Below are 21,445 nucleotides of genomic sequence, written 5' to 3' on the forward strand. Positions count from 1 at the left end.
AGAGGCATTTAAAATGACCTCCAATTTACATTGTTAAGCATAAAAAATATCGTCCTAGATTTGGGTAAATAGGGTAAGAGCATATGACTTCTTGCTTGACTTAAGGAATATGACTCTATCTTCTGTATATGAAATGTATTAATAGAAACTATATGCATTATGTTTAAAAATCATCTCTGCTTTTACAATGATGGATTAGAATTAGCTGCAACCACAAAAGTATCCTAAAAGTCGGCTCTTACTCTAATACAAATGTAAAGACTTATATGTGTGGTGTTTTGTTTTTATTAAATTTTGGTTTATATAGGTTTGGTGCAAGTGTACGATCTATTAATTACACAACCACTGAATTCCGGTTGATAGAAGATTATGCTCACAGGGTAAGCCATTTATTGTGATTTGCCTTTTGAATATATTTCTTTGTTTGTATCTGTCTACATTAACTAAAAAATAGCAGGCTCCCTGGTGATATATCCACCTCACCCAAATCTCTGGTTTATTTACAAGTATGATTGTGCATGAAAGAGATGTCAGTAACATTTATTTAGCTTTTGGATTGCATAGTTATTAAAGAGAAACCATTTTTGAAACAGCCAATTTGAATTATTTGGAATTATAGAAGTATACCGTGAAATGTCATTTAAAGATTTATTTTTTTAAGAACTTCATACACTGCAAATTGTTTCTCTTGTGGTTCTTAGGTGAGGCAGTCTTGATGGTATTCTTCTGATGGGATGGGATTCTTTCCTGTTAGTAGAAAAGTAGGGTCCTATGTTAAGCAAATACAAAAGGGAGAGGCTTTCCTTTGGCCCTCATACAGGCTTTTTATCAAAGCATTATCCAAACATCTGTCTGTGAAGTAATGCAATTAACAAGGGAAATGCAGTACTGCTAACTCTGTAATTATTGTGATTACATTTACTGTGCTAAATGTAACATGTTAAGAAAGTGGCCTCAAAGGATCAATATAGTAGCCTGAAATTCCCATATGAAGCAAATAGAAATTTAAATGTGCAATAAAACCAAATTTTCCTAAGAAAAAGGTCTGCAGGAAAAAAATTGTTTCCCCCATAAGCTATTTAATAAAGTTGTTGGCAAAATAACGATCTAAATGTGTTATGTTGCATTGGAAATTAGCAGAATTTTAAAAGAATACACATGTAATCATTGTGCTGTATAAAGCATTGTAGGTACTCTTAAGTGACTGTATCTATGTGTATAGTATAGATACTGTATCTATAGATACAGGTGAACCTCATCACCCACTGTTCCAGCAACCACGGTTTACTGTATCTGTGGACGGAGCTAAGAGACCCGGTTTCTTTATCCGCAGTGCAGAAATAGGCTAAGGTTCGCCTAACCGTAGTTGCAGAGTGGCTGGAAACACTTCAGCTGTTACTTCTGGCTTCCATTTTAGAGTATAGAGCCATTTTGAGGCTCTTGCTTAAAACGCCCCCCCCCCAAAAACATGTCTGATTTGGGGGGCATTTCTAGTGCTCTGCAACCTTGGAGAGCAAGGTATTGTGCATTCCTATCTTATTTTTTCCCCTTTTCAACGTTTTAGGCATTTTAGGCTCCCCCACTCTGTTTGGAACCTAACCCCCCAATTCCCATAGAGTTAAGGTTTCATTTATTCATGGATATTGGTGGGGATGGAATCCGCACAAATAACAAGGGCCACCTGTATTGTAATGGTGCATAATTAATATTTTATTTTGCAGGATGAACTACAGGACCAGGATTACATCCGATCAAGTTCTGAAATGATTCATTTAAAATTGCAGCCTTTAGAAAGTAAAAGAGTTGGTGTTGTCTTTACACCTATTGACTTCAAAAAAGTAACTTCCCTTATATTGGTCCGGTAGGTGTTTCCTTGAACTTTTGTGGAGGGGAATTATTGTGTTAACAAATACTTCAGATTTCCATTCATCTGCTTCTGATGGATCTGGCATCAGCTGCAGTCCCCATAGCCTGGATTCTATATCTTCCTTCAAAATGTGGCTTGAATTTAAATAAACTTTGTTATAAAAGTGTTTTGCTATCTAGATCTCTGAGAATCAGTTATCCTGAATGGTAAAGGTGTGGTTTCTTTTCTTTTCTCTAATTAATGGAATACTCATTCATTTCATTTTGGATGCAAATACTTGGACATTACTCAGAAAAGTTCATTAGGTGAAATGGAGAGGAAATTGCTTTCTAAATATATTCAGAACAAGGAGTACTAAAATGCATATTTTACTCTCTTCAGCTTGATGAACAAGTATATGCTTACCCTCTAGTTGTGAGCTGCACTGACTTATGAGAAAACAGTAGATTATATATTCAAATATCAAAACATATATTTCATATAATACATTGCCTATCAGGGGTTTGCAGAGTGTTATTTAAATACATACACACTCCTAATTGGTTATATTTAAATAATATCCAGAAAATATGACCAATAAGGAATATTTGGGGATCTATTTAAACACTAAAAAAACCCTGATAGGCAATGTATTATATGAAGTATATGTTTTGATATTTGAATGAATAATCTCCTGTTATCTCTTTATTTAATACTGTTGTTAAATATTTGCCCTCCCACTAATGGCTATATCAGCAGTAATGTAATGTATCCCTACTGGCTTCCCCTTCCAGTTAGAATCATAGATTTGGAAAGTGACTGCATGTGGATGCACATACCTATCAAGGTATGAAAATTCATATATCAATATAGTATATCTGACCTTTTCTCTTTGGAGATGGCACGGAGCACCTTCTATCAACTGGAGCTGGTCTACCCTCTGCAGTCCCTCCTAGATAGAAATAGCCTGACCAAAGTGATCCATGCACTAATCACATCTATGGGTTGTACATCTACATATGCAAGGTTTAGCTTTGGTCTAATGCATAGGGCTACATTTGTTTTTCCTGAAGATCCCCATCTTTTGTGCTGTTGACAGAGAGAGCTCTCTGGGAACCTGGTTTTTCTTTACTTTCATTAAATTTAGTTGGAAAGACATCATTACCTTTTTTCTTTTTTAATGTTTGCGTTCCAGGAATAATTTGACTGTTCTGGATGTGGTTTACCTAGAAGGCGTTGGGGCCAGAGAATTATTGAAAGTAGGAGGAAGGTTGCCTGGGGCAGGAGGATCTCTTCGATTTAAGGTGCCAGAATCAACCCTCATGGACTGCAGACGACGTAAGTGATAGCCCAGTCTCATCCAATCCTTTCCTTTTTAAACAACAGAGGTGTACATGATTGGCAGTGTGGACAGGATGCATATTGATTAGCAAAGCCACGTGTGAAGATCACATGCATATTGATTTTGCCTAATAGAATAGAATTGTGGTTCCTGATCTGCATACTTGAATAATATATTTCTGCCAATGACAAGGTCCATTTGTCCACACACGTCCTGCATGCATGCAGGGGAAAATATTATATGCAAAGTGACGTTGCATGTCACCAACATGCCCATTTCCCATTGTCTCTCAAAGACAAGCTTGAATGTATTGTACCACAGTTTTGGAAAAATTTGTTCTTGTCAATAAGATAGCAGTACCATATAAAGGTGTTTAATGTTTCCTGTGAGAATAACTAAGTTTCTTTCTTTTTTTCTTCCAGAGCTGAAAGATGGCAAGCAAATTTTATCTATCACAAAGAACTTTAAAGTTGAGAATATTGGTCATCTTCCTATCACTATAACCTCTATGAAGATTAATGGGTACAATTGCCAAGGATATGGGTTTGAAGTACTTGACTGCCAAGATTTTTTCTTGGCACAGAACTCTTCACGGGAGATCAGCATTGTGTAAGCATCTGCTTGTTAACTAACTTACATTAGAATTTTGTTTACATCTTATTGATGGGCAGACCACAAATTACTAGAAATGTTTGTTGGTTTTCACACACACAATCACATTTCTCCCAGTCAATATTTTCTTAGTTAGCTGTCTTGAGATCTCATTTCTGCAATTGTGTTAAGGTACTGTGAGTACTGTGAGAGCCCCTGGTGGCGCAGTGGTAAAACTGCCGCCCTGTAACCAGAAGGTTACAAGTTCGATCCTGACCAGGGGCTCAAGGTTGACTCAGCCTTCCATCCTTCCGAGGTCGGTAAAATGAGTACCCAGAATGTTGGGGGCAGTGTGCTAAATCATTGTAAACCGCTTAGAGAGCTCCGGCTATAAAGCGGTATATAAATGTAAGTGCTATTGCTATTGCTATTGCTATATAGTGCTCCTTTATAAAGGCTAACTTGGCAGTGAGCTGTTAAAAAGGTTCTATATGCCTTCTTAGCTGCAGAGTTCATAATTTGTGTTTCTCTGACACTGCAGTGTGTTTCTTCAATCAAAGGTGTGTTCTTCAAGGATGTCACTCCATGAGGGCAGTTGCAGAACTGAAGGGGGTGGGGGAGGAAGTTTTCCTGTTGTGTAATGTAGTGTCAGATAAATGAATGAGTTACTCAGGTGAAGCTTGCTAACCCTGAACTGTAAACTTCGCTGGGAACATTGTTCCTCAGAAGCAAAAACTTGATGTAATGTCTTTATTCTCATAAGAATATGGTTGGTGATGGACTTTTTCTTTTGTGCTGGCCTGGGACTGTTAATTTTACAGAGGTTTTTTTTTACAGGGGTTTTTTACTGTAAAATTAATTTAGAATTAGTTTTAGTGGTTTGCTGCTATTTTTAATTCATTGGTATTTCTTTTGCTTTTCTTAATTTTTGTTTTTCATTGATTTATATTTCTGATTTTTTTGTTGTATGTTGCTCTAGGCTGCCTCTTAGGCAGGCAAAGCAAGATATAAATACGTTAACATTAAACAATTAAGCTCAAGAGTTAGGGGGAGAATTATAGCTGTATTTTAATTAACATCCTTTTCGTAAATAAATATTATGTATCTCCAAAGGGAGAGAAAATCCATTTGTAATTTACTGTGTATTTAGATAGAAAATGCTAATGTAGCAAAGATAGGCAAGTGACTTGCTTTAGATCAGGGTTTCCCAGCCTTGGGTTCCCATATTATTTTCCCATCATGTCCTTCCATAATGGCCAAAGGGGGGTGTAGTGCAATATTATCTGAGGATAGATAAATGAGGTGATTGTGTACCAGACAGCTGTTGCCTCTTCTGTTTCCATTTTTTTCAGTATGAAGCTATATACTAGCATCATTCATTATTTCTAAATTGTTCTCCATAGAGTGCTATTAGTTATCTTTCCTATATGATTTGGGAACCTTTGATTTCAGCAAATACTGTTCAGTATCTGTACTCAACATTAAGTCCTAAGTTATGTTTATAGTACAAGAGTTTGTCATGAGAGAGTTGCTTCCTCCTCCATAGATGTCTTGGAGGCGAGTCTTGGAGAGTATAGTGTGGGGAGGGAACAACATTGTAAATAGAAAAGAAAAAAAATATTGACTTAATGTTTGTTATTTTTGGTGGGGCAGGGGGGACATATTTACTCCACAGTCACCTTAAGTGGCACAGTGGGGAAATGCTTGACTAACAAGCAGAAGGTTGCTGGTTCAAATCCCCACTGGTACTATATAGGGCAGCAGTGATATAGGAAGATGCTGAAAGGCATTATTTCATACTACGCAGGAGAGGCAATGGTAAACTTCTCCTGTATTCTACCAAAGAAAACCAAGGGCTCTGTGGGCACCAGGAGTCGAAATCAACTTGACAGCACACTTTGCCTTCTTTACCTTTACAGATTTACTCCAGACTTTACTTCATCATGGGTAATTCGTGAGCTGACTCTGGTGACTGCTGGTGGGGTGGAGTTCCACTTCACTCTCAACGTCACCCTTCCTCATCATCTTTTACCCCTGTGTGCAGATGTGGTGCCAGGACCCAGTTGGGAAGAGTCCTTCTGGAGACTCACAGTGCTCTTTGTCAGGTAAATAATTATAATTCTTTGTCATTTTCAAGTAGATGCTAAAAGCTCACCAATAAACTCATCAGCAAAATTAGAATAACTTCTTAATTAAAATAACTGTTGCAATGTGTAGCTCTACTTAATCACCACTCCTCCTCCAAATTTCAGAGTGCCATCTTTGCCAGTTAACATTATGCAGTGTAGATGGTAATGATGTATGTTGAGACTATGAGCAGCTACAGATGTATAACCTGCATCCTCTTAGTTTTTGGAGGTTACATGGCAAGAATCTTCAGTATTTGCTTGCTTACTAGCCTTCTTCAGATGTCGTTATTGTGAGCAGCACTCACACTTACAGCAGGGAAAGAGGGGATGAAGTCCCACCAACCCACTATCACTCACCCCCTCCTGCTCAACAAACACACTTACGGCGCAGTTTGTCTACACGCACTGTAGGAGTGTTCACCGGCATTTCTATGAGCTGCAACTGCAGTTGATTGAGGCTGCAGCCCATGGAATCACCAGTGAACATGCTTACAGCACCTCCTCTTTCAGAAAAACTACAGCATAAGCGTGTGTGCCCCATGGAAGGAGGCAAGTGACAGAAGCAGGACTTCTGCCCCCATGAGTGCTGCTCTTGCTGATAATGGCTAAAGAGGGCTATTGTGTCACTGTGTGTGAATAGCTCCCCTAGAAGCATCTTTTGGGACCTCCAAAAAGTTCAATACTTGGGCACCTAGCTCTCAAACATGGGTGACTATATAAAGAGCAGGAAATCAGGATATATAGATAGAAGAGGTTCATACTGGCAGCTGGGAGAGCAAGGGCCAGTTGGAGATAAAAAAAGGTACTCCTGACCCCAGCTTCTTACAAAGGGTATTGTATTGTTAAGAAGCACCTCAGATGCATATCTCACTCATCATTTGGTCATCATGACACACCAGCCTTACTAAACTATATGCAGCCGCCTCAAAGGTTTTTTAAATAGAATGTAAGGGAGACTTTGTGGCTTTATAGATCCCTGTGAACCACACTCCAAGTGAGCCGTAACAAGGGGTCCTTCTAGCATTCCAATCACATTTCAGCTTGTCTCTTTTGTAAGCATTTCTTTCTCTTACAGCTTATCTCTACTGGGTGTGATTCTGATAGCTTTCCAACAAGCACAGTATATTCTGACAGAATTCATGAAGTCAAGACAAAGGCCAAATCCCAGTTCTTCTCCGCCCCAAAACAACAGTTCTGTGGACATAATTAGCTCTGAATCGTACAAGTAAGACATCTTTTTCTCTTTCTGTGGAAGATTCTTGAGGGGAAAATCTTTTAAAAGTGCTGCTGATTTATCTGAGAATAGGGAAGTGGTGGTTAGTAATTCTTAATTTATCAAGGGAATGACAAAAACAAAATAAGGGGCTTTTCATACTGCCATTAATTGTATTTATTAATTACATGTCTGTCCCACCATTCCCCCAAAGAGCCCATAGTCCATGGTAATGTTTATCTTCACAACAATCCTGTGAGGGTAGGCTAGTCTGAGAGATAAGCCACTGGCCCAGAGTCCCCCAGTGAGTTTTATGGCTGAACAGGCAGTTGAGCACAGGTCTCCCTGGTCCTCGTCTAACACTCTTAACTACAATACCACACTGGCTCAGTGTTATGATACTTGAATACTGTGATGACTACTTGATGTGTGTTCATACTATAATATCAACTCACTGTACATCATGGGGTTGTGAAAGCTGTGTCCACATCAGGCACTTGGATGTCTCCCACATTCAGGAGGGGAGGTGGTGAAGGTTTTGTGTGGGACAAGACAGATACAAAGACAGGGGGCATAATCAGCATGTGGAATTCTCTGCCACAAGATATGGTGACAGCCAACAACCTGGAAGGCTTTAAGAGGGGTTTGGATATCTTCATGGAGGAGAGGTCTATCAATGGCTACTAGTCGGAGGGCTATAGGCCACCTCCAGCCTCAAAGGCAGGATGCCTCTGAGTACCAGTTGCAGGGGAGTAACAGCAGAAGAGAGGGCATGCCCTCAACTCCTGCCTGTAGGCTTCCAGTGGCATCTGGTGGTTTACTGTGTGAAACAGGATGCTGGACTAGATGGGCCTTGGGCCTGATCCAGCAGAGCTGTTCTTATGTTCTTATGTTCTTAAGCAATGTTTACACAATGAATACATAAATTACTTTGTTTCAAATTCAGGGGCAGCTGCAAAGCCTTTACAGATACTTTCAGCTCTTCCGATAAAGGTAAAGGAAAAGGCTCCCTTTCTGTGGGTAGTGCAACCAGCCGTAGCCAGAATGCTGCTAAGAGGAGTCCAGCAACATACAGTCATTCTCAGAAGAAACACAAGTGTTCTGTATACTACGGTAAACAGAAATCAAACACAGCAACTAGTGGTGCCATTCTAACTACTGATGACAAACAGAACCAGACTGTTGAAAATGAACCTTCAACACCAAAGGAGGACATTTGCACTGTTAGCGAGAGCTGGCTAAACCTGAAATATGCAAACAGTATAAATGTAAACATGCAAAAGAACTTAACACATCCAGGGAACTTTGTAGATAAAGAAGAGAGTGCATTGAAAAATGCAACACTTATGAAAAATACTTCTTCAGAGTGCAGTTTGAAGGAGGGTCTCCGAACAAGTATGTTTCCCAAGGAAACGAACCTTAAGACTTCGGAAAATATAGCTGAGCTCAAAGTACCTGAGCTGTGTCCTTTGAAGTCATCAAAGAAGCTATCTGAAAGTCATTTCTTAAGACATTCGCCTCAGCAACAATCAGAATTTCAAGAAGTTTGCAGAAAAAATAATGGTAAATATTTAAATCTAGAGGGGGGGGAGCATTTTGAGTAGTCTGAATTGAGATGTGTGTATGCCAAAGTGTTGGCAGAAGGGAGACTAAAGGTAGATTTCTTGCAAGGAATGTCAGCTAAATGGGCATTAGACTAATTCAGCAAGGTGGTACTTAAAGTCTAGGCAAGAATGCATATTAGGATCACTTAACTAAGATGTAAAACCAAAGCTGTGAGTGGGAAGGAATTTTTAACTAATTGTTATGAATTTACTAAGGACTTCCAAAAAATGACTGTTTAGGTTTTTTTTTTAACAGGTAATTTAATTAGGCCTAAGCAGTAACATCTAAGGATAGTTTGTATATCATAAATTGACCTAAAACAATTATGTCATGCTACATTGTGGGTTTGATGTACTAGATTTATAGACAAGAGCCCTATTCAGACATGACATGTGTATACAGTTGTCTGTAGACATGTACATCTGTTTGTATGAATGACTGTACCTGCATTCACGTTACAAGTGAAGCTGGGTACAGGCTCCCTGAAATGCAAGTCACAAATAGGAAGTATACTGCTGTAACTGTATTCAATTTAACATGTGAATAACTGCCTGTGTACAGGCAGTGTACAGTCTGTGTACAATGTGTACAGCAGACACAAAAACATCTGTACACTCATACAGCATAATGTCTGAATAGGGCTAGATTGTACAAGTGTTGAGCCTAACATGTGAATAGGGCTAGAGAGAGAGAAACAAGCATTAGTATCAAAGGAAATGTTACTATCTCTTGAAAACCATGCCCAAAATTAAATATGAAACTGGTGGGAAAGTAGGTAGGTGTCCCTTACTCTTCCAAGATGAAGTGATTGTATTGCCTTTTTAAAGGGAATAACCAGCAAGTGCCTCTCAGGAATGAAACAGAAAACTGTGAGACTTTGAAAAAGCAGGTTAACACAAAGCCTTCCACAGAGAAGATGATAAATAAAGGGCCTAAAGATGAATCACTGTGTTGTGGGAAACAAGAACTTTCTTCTGCTGAGGTTTGAATTCTATACTTCTCCTTTTAATATTTAAAGCTTTTTAAACTTTTGAGCAGACGGTTTAATGGGAGTTATATATAGCTGCTTTAAAAAAAAGTGCCAAGTAGAGTGACACAACATGGGGAATTGTATAGTTCCGTATGCAGCAGTGTAAGGCAATTTCTATGCAGTTAATCCTGATGCAACCACAAATATCTGGCCATGCTGATGCATAAGTTTCTTTACCAGCATTGCTGGTACTGGTTAATGCAGTGATCTTTGAGGTGAAATAATAGTTCTAGATTTCTGTAGGAGTGTGACTTTGTGTATGTGCTCCCACATAATAAAACTGCTAGTCGCTGCAACTTGAACTAAAAAGTTCTGGACCCTTTTAAAATGTAATATATATTTTGTCCTCCTTTATTCATTTTTTCCTCCAAGTTAAACATATCCTACATCCTTTTGATATAGATACATTGGAATGGGTTCAGACAGCAAAGATGGGAATGGAATATGTTTAAACCGGAGAAGAAACAAATAAGGGATGGCTATTTTAAAGTGTGGCACCCAGAACTTTTCAGCAATGGTTAAAGTTGTAGGTGGGTTGGGGGACATGATAGCACTCCTCAAATACCCGAAGAGCTATAATATATAAAAAGGCAAACACTGGTTCTCTGCTGCTGCAGAGGGCAGAACTGGATCTCATGGGTTTAATTTATACAAGGTTAGATTGTGGTTGAACATTGGGGGAAACTTTGTAATGATAAGAGCAGTTTGACAATGCAACTGGTTACCTGCGGCAGGCTCTTCCTCACTGAAGAGCTTCAGCATAGGCAGCCTACCTGTGCAGATTTGCAGTTTGGGTCCATTTTTAAAAGCCTAAAGTGGTTCTTATAATTAACATTTGCATCTTCTGTTCTATGGCTCTATGAATAGCTGGTATGTATTATTTTAATTTAATTTAATTTAATTAATTTATGCCCCGCCCAAACTTACATCTCTGGGTGGCTAACAACAATTAAAACACATATAAAAGTTAAAACAGTTAAACATATAACACATATAAAAGTTAAAACAATACAATAATTTAAAAACCATAAAATTAACAGTATTTTTAAATTAAAAACCTGAGAAGGCTTGGGTAAAAAGAAGGGTTTTCAAATGTTTTTTAAAAATAGCCAGAGATGGGGAGGATCGTAACTCAGCAGGAAACACATTCCATAATCTTGGGGCAGCAGCCGAGAAGGCCCGTCTCTGTGTGACCACCAAATGAGTTGGTGGTACCTGGAGACAGATCTCCTCAGATGACCTCAGTGGGCGGTGGGGTTCGTAGCGAAGAAGATGCTCTCTTAAATACCCAGGACCTAAGCTGTTTAGGGCTTTATAAGTTATAACTAGCACTTTGTATTTTGCCCAGAAACCTATTGGCAGCCAGTGTAACTCCATCAGCAAAGGAGTAATGTGGTCTCTCCAAGATGACCCAGAGACCAACCTGGCTGCCGCATTCTGAACCAACTGAAGTTTCCGGACTATGTACAAAGGCAGCCCCATGTAGAGCGCATTACAGAAATCAAGTCTGGAGGTTACTAACAAATGTACCACTGTTCTGAGGTCATTGATCTTGAGAAATGGATGCAGCTGGCGTATCAGCCGAAGCTGATAGAAAGCACCCCTGGCCACCGCCTTTTCACCACCGTTTTTCTATGCATTAGCTATGTAATCTAAAGCTGAAATAACTTGGTGGGGGGGCATAAAGAAAAGGAAAATTTATAGTGGCACAACTTATAATCAAGCTGCTCATAAATCTCACAGCTGGTTCTGGTTTTAATCCAACCAAAATTGTATGGAACATTTTTTTTAGTTTTTTAAAATGCCACTATGACATGGGCTGAAGAAAGAATCAAGGGATATGAAGCTTATGCAAACGTAAGAGTCAGAAAAGTATTGCTAAGTATTTTAATGTGATATTGATGGTTGAATGTTTCTGTAGTTGTTATCTGAAAATTAAAATGCTGTAGCATTGAACTCTACCAAACATTATTTTGAAGCAGTTAAAGATCTTGAGTACACATTTTGTCTAATTAGTTTCTGTTTTTGCCTTACAGCAGGAGGATGCTCAAAGAAAAAATGGGTCTCAGGAAAAAAGAGGACACTTAACAAATACAAACTGGAATAGAAATAGGACAAACAGGAAAAATAAAAAGAAGCATACTAGTGGAGCTTCTCGGTATGTATTGTTGTCTCTCTATGTTCAAATATGTTATTGACAGGAAGACTTCCAATGTTTCTGCGCTTTCTTAGTTTCTAAATTTTTTTTGTTAATTTTTTATACCAAAGATTTTAGCATAGCATTGCAGCCTCCCAACAATCCTGGGAGATAAGCTAGGCTGTATCTGGCCTAACAGTCGACATCAGAAGTTCCTAACCTGTGATACTTCAGATGATGCTGAACTACAACTCCCATCATCCCAAGCTACAATTTACTGTGGCTGGGGATGATAGGAGTTGTAGTTCAGCAACATCTGGAGTACCACAGATGTTAAAAAAAAAAGATGTCCCAACCTTTTTTAGATGGGAATCCCTGGTCTACATAAATTTGTTCTTATGGATACTAATTAAAATACCATGTTTGGAAGGGAAATTAGACTTTTAAAATTTGGAACTGTTGTAGGGTTCCTGAACAGGCTGAATTGAAGCATGTGTGCAGTGAATTTGGACCTGAACTTAGAACTAACTCAAGGAACTGGTATTCTCAGAGCAATGGAGAAATTTGTAAAGCAGATGAGAAAACTGGCTTGTCTACACAGAGAGAAGCAGGTATGTACTAAAAAATGATCAGAAAGCCAGTCATTTTTAAGTTTCCACTTTTTATTTTAAATCCTCTTGGCTATTTACCCACATTTAATAAATTGTCTGCTACAGTGTGGTGAATCAACTCATTCTTTGCTGTTCTGTCAGTTTATACTAAAAAGACAAACATTCTTGAAATTAGGAGAAATAAAAGATAGTAAAATCAGTACCATCAATCTTAATATTATTACAATGTCAGTACATTTCTGTGAAGGGCTCTGCTTAATTTGTGAAGTCCAGGGATGAGATAACTTTGTGATTAGGAATGGGTCCTATAGATATGTCTTGTCCTATCTGCCTTTTCACTATGGATAGATAGCAAATTTGCTCAAAAATCTTTCTGGCTGTGGAGTGAAAGAGGATTTGCAGTAGAGGTGAGCACACAACAGTTGTTCATTCTTGAAGCCCTGTTTCATTTTAATAATGCAACATTATTTCATTAGTAGTTCTCACAACTGTTTGTGTTGGCAGCAGCAGGAGTTTGAGAGTGCAACTGCATCCTGGTGGGCACCATCTTGAATGCCTATTCTGTCCCAGGATGAAAAGGCTGATATCCTGATTTAGCACGACCTGCATGTCAGAAAGAAACATCCCCACAATGGAAAGCTTCCTGAGCTCTGTAGTACTTATCACGCAGTGGAGGGCAGAGGCTGGTTGCACCAATTTCTCCTTCCCATGGAAGTGCCCTGTGCCACCTGGAAATATGTCCCGAGGGCTACAAGTCAGGAACATATTTTCAGGTGTCACAGGGTACTTCTGAAGGAAAGAGATCAGGAAAGGGATTGATCCCCCTTGCTAAATCAGTGCTATGGAGCTCCAGTACGCTTTTTCCTGGCATGCAATCATACACTTAGGATGTTTGCCAATATGGATTTGAGGGCAGGGGGAGACTTCTGACATGAAAAAATGGTGGCAGCTATATGGATCAGCCTTTTTCTTTTTTTTTAGCATGGTGCCCTTGGAGAATGCTACATTCTGGGGCAGAGTGGGTATTGACCGCTAGAAAGTATCTTCTGCATTACTTTGACATCTGCTTGTTTGCCTGCTAGGAAGAATAAGCTGAGTCATATGTTATCAATTTTCCAAATTTACCAGAAGGTTTCTATCAGTGGTCCAAAAAGAAGTGCATAGAAAGGTTTTGCTCGGATTCAAGTTCAGACTGTGGAAGTTCTTCAGGAAGCGTGCGGGCCAGCCGAGGCAGCTGGGGCAGCTGGAGCAGCACCAGTAGCTCTGATGGCGACAGGAAGCCACTGATCCCCAGCAGACACTTCCTTCCTTCTAGTAAGTACTGTTAGTGTACTATTTGTGTGTTCTGCATTTCTGCTATTTTTGAAAAATCTGCCCTAGTACATGTGCATTTCTTGTACTTGTTGTTTAAGCTGAAATTTCAGGAATCAATTGTTATTATAGAACATGTTTCAGTAAAGCGTTGTCTTAAAAATCTTAATTTGGAAACCAAAGTTACTTAACCCTCCACCTCTCTTTTTTAAAAAAAACAAACAAAAAAACAAGCAAGCCTATATATTGTAAAAATGCATTTGAATCTAGATGAATAGCCACCACCACCACCTGTCCCTGGCTATTTTAAATTATATCTCAGTTGGCTGAACAAAATTCCTAGTCAGCTATTGGCTGGGTTGAGACATCATGTAAGTTAAACAAAGGTTTAGCAAACCTGGATTGGTGCCAGAACTGATCACCAGATCTTGGTTTGTTTTGCCATATCGTTCAGGTCCCATTCCTCTTTCTTGTCTCCATGATCTAGGCTTGCCTATGTCTATTTTTGAAAAGCCCTATAAGGGCAGCGTTACTGAAACGAATGATGATTAAACCATGGTTTCTGTTTCAGACATCACATAAGACCATGATTAGGACAAACCATCCAACTTCAAACCTTGGGTTCAGATTGTCACTTGATTACCCAAAATAAACCATGGTTTGTTGACAGGCACAGGTTCAGACGTACAAACTAACCACAGTTAATAAATCCATGGAGTAATAACGCTTACTGTACTTTCTTAGATTACTATTATCAACATATTTTGATTCACAGTCATTGTTTGTGCAGGGGAAAATATTTCATGCAGTGATTTTCCAACTGAAACACCTATCACTTTAAACCTCTCTCACAACATCTGCAATACCAGGTAAATGCTTTTAATAACTCTGCTTGTCTGTGAAGCAATAAAACACGGCCAGCTTGAAATCTGACTAGAAAATGAATTGAAAGCAAAATAAGTTTTGGAATTAAGGCTGTGCCAAAAGTTCTTGGAAGAGAATCTTCCATTTTAATTGGAGGAGATGAAATCAGAAGGCTTTAAAAACCTGGGGTATGGGGCAGTTTCAGGAGGGTCATGGAAAATGCAGTGGATATTGGGCAGGGGGGATATTATCAGGCTGGTGGCAGTGAGGGGTTTTTACTTTGCCGCTCTTCCAATTTTATGCCACTGAAGAGGTGGTAGGAGGTACTTGCACATGGCAAGCACAATTTTTCTCCTACAGAATACCCATGCAATGATGCTATGTAATGACATAGCATCTGAGGGGACTTCTTCGGGAGATAAAATGGCAACTGCCAGTGAGGTATGCTATTGTTGCACCAGAAATTCCCTAGAAAAAGAGTGTTGCGACTTAGCATCTTTTCAGTGGCATTCTGGGAGAGCAAAATCACAGCCTTTATGAAGAAGACCCTCCATCACTGCTCCTTTACCAGAGTGCTGAGAGAGAGACACACATACTAAAAGTCTCCTGGGTAAACTTCCTGAAATTATTCAGTGAATTACCGCCCTCTTGAACAAATGGCTCCTGATTTTTTCTATCTGCAAATTGGCATTGGAAGTCAGCAGGACACTCTTGCAACACATTTTTGTGTGCTTCATTTAGTAGCTTATTTGAAATAATCCTGTAAATGCATGGAAAGCCCCAAATATCAAGCAACAGTGACACAGGTAAAACTTCATGCAAAACAAATAGGAAAAAATATACCCAATATCTTACTGCAAGTTGTTTATTACTCATAATTGTATCTTTTATGTTAGTGGCCTTCAATGCAAATTTTTCCTCTCACAAAACAAGTAGCTTGATTCCACTTTCATGTACATATTCCTGTGAGTGTGTATAAAAATTTGGTTCCCTCCACTAAAACGAATGGAGATTTCTTCCCTCCTTCCCTCCCTGTCATGTGTGCAATATATTGATTGGAGAAACCCATCATTAATCATTCAGAATATAAAATAATTTGTTTTAATTTGTTGTTTGCAGAGATGTGACTAGTGTCCCACAGTATCCAGAGAATCTGTGTCCCAACTTCACTGACATAGCTGCAGAGCCAGACAAAAATAAAGGTTGGTTAAATCCAAATAATAATATTGGATATTGATTTCTGAATTCACTCACACACACACACACACACACACACACACACACACACACACACACACACACCATTCTCATGTGTGTGTGTGTGTAGTGACACATATGTGTATATGTGTGTGTGTAGTGTGTAACAAATACACAATATTTGTCAATTTATAGCTGTATGCATTTTTCAAACCAGAGCTATTGTTTGCCAACAATGGAGCACTGGCCCAGGTACCCACACTCATTGGAGGCCTTTCTCACCCCTGAAGCCCTCCCCATACCTAGTTTTGTGGAGTGCCCGTGGTGGCATGAGCCTCTTGACAGAGAAGCCGTCATTTCTGACAGCTCCTTCTCTTCCCACCCCTCCCCATCAGTGAATGGGCTGAGTACGCAGTGGTGGCTCCTCTTCCTACCCTTCTGAGGTTAGCATGCTGCTGCCACCACCAATGAGTAGGGTGAATGGGAGGATCAGAAGGAGTTGCCACATCAAAAAAAATTTTCCTCACCTCAGTTGCCAGTTTCCCCATTGGTGAATAGAGGAGAAGATGTGTGCAGTGTAGCAGTTCCTCCTACTTTCTAAGGTTGGGAAAGAAGGAGCCACTGTGACCACTGGTAGGATCAAGGTTGCTACTGGGACACTGAAGATGATTTGCACCCATTTGCTGTTTCTTCCTTGGCAAGTAGAATGAGGATGCATGCAGCAGTGGCAGTTCCTCCTCCGAGAGGAAGGAAGTGAGAGGAGGAGGAGTGCTGTCACTGCAGCCATCCCCACCCAATTTGCCAGTGGTGGAAACAACAAATGGGATCAATTTTCAACAGCAAGTCTGAAGCTTTTGTCAACTTTCTTCCTAGATGCAGTAGATTTATGTCGCTGCTATGCAGCCCACCTTGAATATTGTTTCAGTGGATGTTATGTTATCCCCATTTAGTAAATGCTTGAATACATATATTTTCCAGGCATACTTGGGCAATGTCAATTGATTGTGGTCCATAGACCAGAATGGGAGGGAAACCATTCATTGTTACAGTTTGGGTAATGTTTTCACTAATTTTGCAGAAGTGTTTTGATGTTTTTAAATCCACTCCTAACTTTCTCTTTTTGAAAGGAAATTCCCTCTCTGAGTGTGTTCTATAATTTCCTATCCATTTTTTATTTCTCATCTGAGAGGCTAGTGTTGTAGCATTTTGTTACAAAAACATTTTGTTGTTTTTGTATCATTTGTCGTATAGTTTGTATCATTTTTGTATCATTTGTTGTAGCATTTTGTATCAAAATAGCAGGATATCGTATTTGGAAGTTGTTTTACAGCAAATTAAATGGTAAAGCACATGTGAGCATTTTGGGGTTTTTTTGGCATTACATGATGATGATGATGATGATGATGATGATGATGATTTTCTTATTGGAAAAATAAGAATAAAGTTGCATTGTAGTATTAATTCTGGGTGGCTCCTTAATGCATAGATTGTGCTGTCAATCCTATTTGTATCTCTAGGTCTCTGTCCAACAGGAGATCTGTGGCTGCCTCAACCTGTCTGCCTGGCGAACAGTGTAAACTACAACCTTGAGAACAACATACCGTGCATGATCCAGGAAAACCCTTCTTTACAAAATGGGTAGGGGTATTTTTCCTTATGTGTTTTACTAGAAAAATAATGCCATTCTGTAAGTCTTATTACAGTGTTTCTGAAACTAGGTTTTGCTTTACAGCTTCGTTGACTGGAATGCTCCATGTGATGGCCAACATGTACTGCCCAACATGTACTGTCCAGTGGAAGTGAATGAGTACAGTGCTTTCCCAGAAGGTAAATTGCCTACCAAATATTTATATGAAACTGGCACATTCATATTAGGACTGTTGCTATCTCCTATCTGATATTTGGTGCTGCAGTTGGCAGCTTCTGTGAATAATACTGGCAGCCCAGCCCTGGTCTGCCTGTCAAGTTGATTGCAGTGACTCAAGCTTGCAAGGGGGGCCTTTCTCTGTCTCCGCCACCCCAACTATTACTACCACCACCAGCAAAAAAAAAAAAAAAAAAAAAAGTTTGAATCCTCACTATAATATGAATGCACACTTTATTGACAGATAGCTTAATTTTTATTTCAATAAAACAGGTTCATCAAGTGAAGGCTGCCAGTAATTTCAGTGCAAAATCTGAAATTTATTTAATTCATTCCGTAGCGTTTCAAATTCAGTTATGCATTGGACCATGTAGTATGTCCAAAGGCCAAAGTACAGATTTTGTATGGAACACTATGAATCTCACAGAAGTATTTTTTAATTGTTTTTCTTTGGTAAGCAAGCCATATCTGTAACATTTAAAGCCACTCTTAATGTTTCAGTGATGGATTGATTATGTGCCGTCAAGTCTGTGTCGACTCTTAGCAACAACATAGATAGATTATCTCCAGGATGATCTGCCTTCAGTTTGGCCTTTTAGGTTTCTCAGTGGTGCATTCATTGTTGTTATAATTGAGTCCATCCACCTTGCTGCTGGTTGTCCTCTTCTTCCTTCCTTCCTCCAACTTTTCCCTGCTTTATGGACTTCTCAAGGGAGCTGGGTTTTCGCATAATGTGTCCAAAGTATGATAGTTTGAGCCTGGTCATTTGTGCCCCAAGTGAAAATTCTGGATAGATTTGTTCTACAATCCATTTGTTTGTTTTCCTAGCTGTCCGTGGTATCCTCAAAAGTCTTCTCCAGCACCAAAGTTCAAAAGCATCAGTGCTTACCACTTCAATGTCTTCATTATCAATTCTGAGGCTGGTTGCTGTACACGTTGTCATTAGTTTAGGCTTCTTTACATTTAGTCACAGTCCCATTTCTTCACTGTGCTCCTTGACTTTCATTACTAGAGCTTGCAGATCATCTGCATTCTCAGTTATCAGAATAGCATCATCAGCGTAGCGCAGGGTTATTGACGTTTCTTCCTCCAACTTTAAAACCATGCTCATCTTCTTCCAATCCAGCTTCTCTCAGTATATGTCCCGCATATAAGTTGAATAAAGAAAGAGAAAGTATACAGCCTTGTCTTACTCATTTGCCAATCTAGAACCAGTCCATTTCACCATGTCCTGTCTGGACTGTGGCTTCCTGTCCTTTGTATACTGTAGGTTTCTCATGAGAACAGTGAGATGTTCTAGGACGCCCATTTCCCTAAGGATATTTCACAACTTGACATGGTTGACGCAATCAAAGGCTTCTCTGTAGTCAATTCTGTAGTCAAGTAGGTAACTATAAAATTTGAGTCTGACCTGAGCAGTGCAGTTAAATAATAATAAATAATAGTTGTCATCTGTACTCTTGTGAATTTTCATTAAGAAGCAGCTAGCAATTCTGATTGTCCAAGAGTATTCACCTTTAAATCATGCGTGTGTCTAATGCAGAAATTATTCTTTCCCCTGAATTATAGAAAATATGAACTACCACAATGGCTTCACATGCCCTGCAGAAGTTCAGAATACACCCTTCATTGATCAGAACTGTCAGTCTCCTTGGAGCACCCCACCTAATCTCCCGCCAACTTGGGAACCTGCCAACTACATCAATTCAACAGTGAGAACCACAAATGCTATCCTGATGTGATTTATTATTATAGTTGATGATGATTGCCCTTTAGATTTCAGAATATAGCCTTAGCTGCTTAAGTTTCTGGTTTATTCTGCCCCAGTCTGTGGGTGAGAGACTAACTTCAAAATTTGATCTTGTTTCTGATGTGCTTGATGTAGTATTTCTGTCTGAGCATCAATTATTATTTATTATTATTATTTATCAAATTTATGCCCCACCGAGACTTGCGTCTCTGGGCAGCAGTTTTATCATTCAGTTGGAAGTGCATTTTCTGTGGGACTTTTCTTTAAGCAAATTGGAAAACATTAGTTGGTAAACATAATAGCAGTTTTAGTTTTAGTTGGATACCAGCAGTGTTTGCTGGCCATTGGAATACAAGCGATAGGCAATGGTATTGGAACAGAATTGCAGTCAGGAACTTGGACAGATGTTGTCTCTCATTCCTGTATGCAGCTCTGTTGCCCTTCACAGCCTGTGTGGTGTGCTAAGGACATTTATTCTGCTGCTTACTTGATCTTCTTCTCTGAGCCTGAAATCATTTTGTTTTTGTTTCCACATTAAGGAAAGTTTTTTTAAACCAGTCAGTTTAAAGCTTTTTTTCTCCAGTGTTTGTGCTGGATTTGAGAGTTCCCCAAAATAAAAATCTTTCAGAGTGTTGCTCATTTTGACAAAGGCAAAAAAAGGGGAGGGCATCATCCATGCTTTGATTTACAGATATTTTAGAAGCTAATCCAAATCCATTCCTAAGCAGTAAAATATGTTCCTTGGGCTTCTGTTTTTCACCAGTGCCCTGTCATTTCAGTGCTGCGGTTTTAACTGGAGATGGGGATATTGCGTTAGTAACCATTATCAATTCAAGATAATGGTTGAATCGCATTAGTTGAATTGCAGTTGAGAACTCTAGCTCTCCATCTTTGACTGCATCAGAACTTAACTACTGAGCTTTGGTCCTGCTGCCCTGTTCCAGAGCACATGGCACAACTAAATTTGTTGCAGCAGCAGTTACGTAAGTGCCATGCCAGAAAGGACTTTCAGAACACCTTATTAAGGGCGTGTGTACATACTGATTTTATTTAACAACTTCCTATCTAATTTGCTTTTTGTTTGTCACTGAGTTTTGTAAGCTTCTTTGTTTGCAAACGTTTTTGCTTCCTCCACCACTCTTCATTACATTTTCTCTTGTCTTGCAGCCCTACCTCTCAAGCACCAGAAGTTTGTCACCCATGTCCGGACTGTTTGGTTCCATCTGGGCCCCTCAGAATGATATCTATGAAAGCTGCTGCCCAGTCAGTGCCACCACTCCACATTCAACTCAGGTTGAAAACCAGGCAGTGCTATGTAAGCAGGAATACTACCCGAGATTTAACCCATTCCGTGCCTATATGAATTTAGACATATGGACTTCAGCAGCCAACCGGAATACAAATTTTCCTATTTCGAGGGACTCGGGTTATTGCGGAAACATGTGAAAAGGAATTTGGTTTTTAAAATGTGAAATAAAGATGCTTTCAGTTTTGATTACTAGAATGGTTATTGAACTAGACTTCAATGTTGGTGGATATTTTGGCACTTTTGTATGGAAAATAAACTTTTTTTTTTTTAAACTGAAATCTGGATTCTTGGACTTCTAAAAACCAAGACATACTAATAATCAGCGAAGATGGAAGTCTATAGACTTTTTATAGACACCTTAACAGTCTATATCAAACAATTGCTGGTGATACCATAGCTATTTAGCAGCTTCGTAAGTGAGCAAGAACAAATAGGCTACCCCCTAGAGAAAGCTTCCTCCTGAAGCCCACATCTGTTGGATTGTGCTTCTGCAGCTTTGATGGCTTTGAGAGACCGATTGGGGTGCTGCATAAGAGGCATGGAAAAGCATGTTCTTTTGCAGTTCCATTGCAAACATATGAATTGATGTCTGACATTCTGTTTTAAAAGTGCTGAGCCAAATGCCTCAACAAAAGTTCACAAGCAG

At 39.2% G+C, this 21,445-nt stretch overlaps 1 protein-coding gene across 6 annotated transcripts in view; it reads left to right on the top strand.

Moving 5' to 3' along the window:
* Positions 1 to 21,071, top strand: part of TMEM131L (transmembrane 131 like) — a 108,316-nt gene extending 87,245 nt beyond the window's left edge. For 2 of the 6 annotated variants that reach the window (XM_053254952.1, XM_053254955.1), the window contains 17 exons: positions 308 to 380; positions 1,722 to 1,861; positions 3,042 to 3,184; positions 3,611 to 3,797; positions 5,699 to 5,884; positions 6,984 to 7,133; positions 8,068 to 8,684; positions 9,554 to 9,708; positions 11,793 to 11,914; positions 12,359 to 12,504; positions 13,633 to 13,818; positions 14,591 to 14,684; positions 15,799 to 15,881; positions 17,394 to 17,514; positions 17,609 to 17,703; positions 19,310 to 19,452; positions 20,658 to 21,071. In XM_053254952.1, coding sequence (XP_053110927.1) covers positions 308 to 380; positions 1,722 to 1,861; positions 3,042 to 3,184; positions 3,611 to 3,797; positions 5,699 to 5,884; positions 6,984 to 7,133; positions 8,068 to 8,684; positions 9,554 to 9,708; positions 11,793 to 11,914; positions 12,359 to 12,504; positions 13,633 to 13,818; positions 14,591 to 14,684; positions 15,799 to 15,881; positions 17,394 to 17,514; positions 17,609 to 17,703; positions 19,310 to 19,452; positions 20,658 to 20,936 — 2,920 coding nt within the window. In that variant the 3' untranslated portion in view covers positions 20,937 to 21,071. Of the gene's footprint in view, positions 1 to 307; positions 381 to 1,721; positions 1,862 to 3,041; positions 3,185 to 3,610; positions 3,798 to 5,698; positions 5,885 to 6,983; positions 7,134 to 8,067; positions 8,685 to 9,553; positions 9,709 to 11,792; positions 11,915 to 12,358; positions 12,505 to 13,632; positions 13,819 to 14,590; positions 14,686 to 15,798; positions 15,882 to 17,393; positions 17,515 to 17,608; positions 17,704 to 19,309; positions 19,453 to 20,657 lie in introns of those variants that run through there. The other 4 variants (XM_053254953.1, XM_053254954.1, XR_008308376.1 and 1 more) reach the window with 4 other exon arrangements.
* Positions 21,072 to 21,445: the final 374 nt, after the last annotated feature.

The sequence above is a fragment of the Hemicordylus capensis genome, chromosome 5 (genome assembly GCF_027244095.1).
Source record: "Hemicordylus capensis ecotype Gifberg chromosome 5, rHemCap1.1.pri, whole genome shotgun sequence".
Classification (NCBI taxonomy): Eukaryota; Metazoa; Chordata; class Lepidosauria; order Squamata; family Cordylidae; genus Hemicordylus; species Hemicordylus capensis.